The following is a 4,414-nucleotide window of genomic DNA, read 5'->3' on the forward strand; positions in this document are numbered from 1 at the left end:
ATGAATGTATCTAGAACTAAAGATACATCTATTTCTGCGACGAATAATTCGAAACGGAGGGAGTACTTATTTTGCACTGAGTTTACTGCCATGGAAACATGAAAAATCTTGTGCTCCATGTTGTTCAATTCATTTCCTCCCCATCTTTCTTCGCGCCCATGCTTATTTCCCATTGGAAAATCGGTTATCCAAAAAGGCAAGGGCAACGCTGGGTTTCGATCCCAACTTGGATGGTGCCATCTTTTTCCATGGAGTTTGTGCCACCCCGGATTGACTTGACCGTCATCGGCTGCACCTTTTATCGTAACAGAGTCTGGTATCCATGCAGTGCCTCCAAGCAACACACTCTACGGTACGTAGCTCGCGTTAAATACTGCCATGCCATCCACTGCCTATAAATACCAAGCACGCGGGACACTTGTGGCCATCAGTCGATCAGCCAGTCAGCCAATCATCCATCCATCCGGAGAAGAAGAGTCTACTGTGCTGTGGGATCGACACTAGCGTAGCGTACGCGATGGGGAAGAACGGCAACCTGTGCTGCTTCTCTCTGCTGCTGCTGCTTCTCGCCGGATTTGCGTCCGGCCATCAAGTTCTCTTTCAGGTACGCATGCTCATGGTTTTCTAACTGTGGAAATAATCTGAGCTCGGGTGCTTAATTAAGTGTGGGAGCTTAATGGATGTTGCAGGGGTTCAACTGGGAGTCGTGGAAGCAGAGCGGCGGGTGGTACAACATGATGATGGGCAAGGTCGACGACATCGCCGCCGCCGGAGTCACCCACGTCTGGCTGCCGCCGCCCTCGCACTCCGTCTCCACCCAAGGTCCCTCTCTCTCCCGACCAAATTCATCCGTATCTCAGCATCTAGAAGCAATAGAAGCGTGGAGTGGAGAACATGCTAAGTTCGATTGAGATGTTTCGTTGAGCACGATGGGGTGGAGAACATTCTGGTAGTAATTAGTTATTTCGTCGAGCACGATGTTTCGACAGCTACCAAAAGCATTTATTTTCCTACTCTATTTTTCGATGAACAAAATGCGCAAATACGATCAAGAAGTATACAGTATGCGAACTAAAACGATCGACTCGGGTCGGGTGCAGGTTACATGCCAGGTCGGCTGTACGACATCGACGCGTCCAAGTACGGCAACGCAGCGGAGCTCAAGTCGCTCATCGCCGCGCTCCACGGCAAGGGCGTCCAGGCGATCGCCGACATCGTCATCAACCACCGCTGCGCCGACTACAAGGACAGCCGCGGCATCTACTGCATCTTCGAGGGCGGCACCTCCGACGGCCGCCTCGACTGGGGCCCCCACATGATCTGCCGCGACGACACCACCTACTCCGACGGCACCGCCAACCTCGACACCGGCGCCGACTTCGCCGCCGCGCCCGACATAGACCACCTCAACGACCGCGTCCAGCGCGAGCTCAAGGAGTGGCTCCTCTGGCTCAAGAGCGACCTCGGCTTCGACGCGTGGCGCTTTGACTTCGCCAAGGGCTACTCGCCGGAGATGGCCAAGGTGTACATCGACGGCACGTCCCCGAGCCTCGCCGTGGCGGAGGTGTGGGACAACATGGCCACCGGCGGCGACGGCAAGCCCAACTACGACCAGGACGCGCACCGGCAGAATCTGGTGAACTGGGTGGACAAGGTGGGCGGCGCGGCGTCGGCAGGCATGGTGTTCGATTTCACGACCAAGGGGATACTGAACGCGGCCGTGGAGGGCGAGCTGTGGCGGCTGATCGACCCGCAGGGGAAGGCCCCCGGCGTGATGGGGTGGTGGCCGGCCAAGGCCGTCACCTTCGTCGACAACCACGACACCGGCTCCACGCAGGCCATGTGGCCATTCCCCTCCGACAAGGTCATGCAGGGCTACGCGTACATCCTCACCCACCCCGGCATCCCATGCATCGTAAGCAGATGAGCCAGCTCCAGAGTTCACTCTCACTCAACTGTCACTCTTGCACGTATTTCTTCAACTGTTTGTCTCGATGATTTGTAGTTCTACGACCATTTCTTCACCTGGGGGTTCAAGGACGAGATCGCGGCGCTGGTGGCGATCAGGAAGCGCAACGGCATCACGCCGACGAGCGCTCTGAAGATCCTCATGCACGAAGGGGACGCCTACGTCGCCGAGATCGACGGCAAGGTGGTGGTGAAGATCGGGTCCAGGTACGACGTCGGGGCGGTGATCCCGGCCGGGTTCGTGACCTCGGCGCACGGCAACGACTACGCCGTCTGGGAGAAGCCCGGCGCCGCGGGGAGACTGCAGCGGAGCTGAAGTCTCCACTGATCCACCATTCGATCGAGCATGAATTTTCTGAAGTAGGAGTACATGATTCACTTCTGCTATATTCACGCAGATACTATGATTAACTATGTATACTTGTACCCAAAATTGATGAGCTATACGAATTGCTCACACGACTGTACTAAATAAAGTAATGAGGATACGAAGAGATTTAATAAATTCGAGTTTGTACCATCAATGTTGGTGCATCTGGGGGGTGATTATCAGATGGAATGATGGCATGTTTTCTGCTGATCTGCTATTTCAAAACAAGTACTCTGTCTGTGACCTGGCAAATCTCGAACGCATCTCCCTTCCACATTAGAGCATCTTCACCTGTTCGCCCCCCAAGGGCTTGAAATAGCACAGCTTGGGGGCCAACCGGTGATAAAATCGACGTGAGGATTTCCCGGCCGACCCCCAAGTTCGCCCCCCCCCTCCCGAGTAATGCTACACGTACAATGAGTTACAAACTTTTACAAAGAGGGTTAATTTGATTGGTCAGTAGGTGGCGAGGCGGCCCACCCCCTGAAAATCGAGGGAGGAGGGCAAGTTTATGATTGATTAGTAGATGAAAAAAATCCTAGTCAGTATGTAATTGCGTGTAACTCTTTGTATGTTTAGCATTATTGCCCCCTCCCCTCAGCCGCTGATTTCAACGCAAATTAGGCCCAAATTCAACAAGAACTAATTTTTATCACATAGTTCATCACATAAATCAATAGAAATCAAATAGTTCAACGAAGCAAACTCATAGTTCAAACACAAATTAAAACTCACAGTTCAACGAAGCAAACTCATAGTTCATCACACATCGAACTAGGCGTTGCCCTTAAGGCTTCATAGGTGCTCCATCAGATCGTGCTGCAGTTCTTGATGCACTTGTGGGTCTTGGATCTCCTGACGCATATTGAGAAAGGCAGCCCATGATGTCGGCACCTGGTGATCAACTTGGGCAAGAGGACCCTGCCTGTAATATGGTTCGGTGTCAAACACTGGCTCTTCTAGCTCGCTCTCGATGATCATGTTATGCAAGATGACACAACAAGTCATCACTTCCCATATTTGAGATTTCAACCAGGTCAGAGCGGGGTACCAGACAACAGCAAATCGAGATTGAAGCACACCAAATGCCCGCTCGACATCCTTCCTGCAAGCCTCCTTACACTTGGCAAAGTAGGAGTTCTTGCCTCCTGGCACAGGGTTTGAGACAGTCTTCACAAATGTGGACTATCTCGGATAGATGCCATCTGCTAGGTAGTATCCCTTGTTGTAGTGGCGCCCATTGACCTCGAAGTTCACCGGAGGAGCATGACCTTCAACAAGCTTGTCAAAGACATTCAAGCACTGCAGTACGTTGATGTCATTGTGAGGTCCTGGCATACCAAAAAAGTAGTGCCAAATTCAGAGGTCCTGTGTGGCCAGTGCCTAAGTACCACACTGCAAGCTCCTTTGGCGCCTTTGTGTTGGGGAACGTAGTAATTTCAAAATTTTCCTACGCACACGCAAGATCATGGTGATGCATAGCAACGAGAGGGGAGAGTGTGATCTACGTACCCTCGTAACCGACAGTGGAAGCGTTATGACAACGCGGTTGATGTAGTCGTACGTCTTCACGGCCCGACCGACTAGCACCGAAACTACGGCACCTCCGAGTCTAGCCAACGTTCAGCTCGATGACGATCCCCGGAACTTCGATTCCAGCAAACTGTCGGGGAAGAGTTCCGTCAGCAACGACGGCGTGGTGACGATCTTGATGTTCTACTGCCGCAGGGGCTTCGCCTAAGCACCACTACAATATTATCGAGGGACTAATGTGGAGGGGGACACACGGCTAAGAGAATGATTCTTAGAGATCAACTTGTGTTGTTGGGGTGCCCCTGCTCCCGTATATAAAGGAGCCAAGGGGGGTGCGGCCGGCCCTAGGAAGGAGGCACGCAGGAGGCTACTCCTACCGAGTAGGACTCCCCCCTTTCCTAGTTGATTTAGGACTTGGGGAAGAAGGAAGAGGGAAGAAAGAAAGGGGGGGCGCCGCCCCCCCCCTCCTTCTCCAATTCGAACTTGTGGGGGAGGGGCGCGCGGCAGCCCCTAGGCCTCCTCTCCTCTTCCTTCACTAGGCCC

At 53.1% G+C, this 4,414-nt stretch overlaps 1 protein-coding gene across 1 annotated transcript; it reads left to right on the forward strand.

The window, feature by feature from the left end:
• Positions 1–404: 404 nt before the first annotated feature.
• Positions 405–2,492, forward strand: LOC125521838 (alpha-amylase type A isozyme). The gene is made up of 4 exons (XM_048686899.1): positions 405–604; positions 690–822; positions 1,101–1,915; positions 2,006–2,492. The coding sequence occupies exons 1-4, from the start codon at positions 518–520 to the stop codon at positions 2,282–2,284; spliced, it is 1,314 nt and encodes a 437-aa protein (XP_048542856.1). The 5' UTR covers positions 405–517; the 3' UTR covers positions 2,285–2,492.
• Positions 2,493–4,414: the final 1,922 nt, after the last annotated feature.

The sequence above is a fragment of the Triticum urartu genome, chromosome 7 (assembly GCF_003073215.2).
Source record: "Triticum urartu cultivar G1812 chromosome 7, Tu2.1, whole genome shotgun sequence".
Taxonomy (NCBI): Eukaryota; Viridiplantae; Streptophyta; class Magnoliopsida; order Poales; family Poaceae; genus Triticum; species Triticum urartu.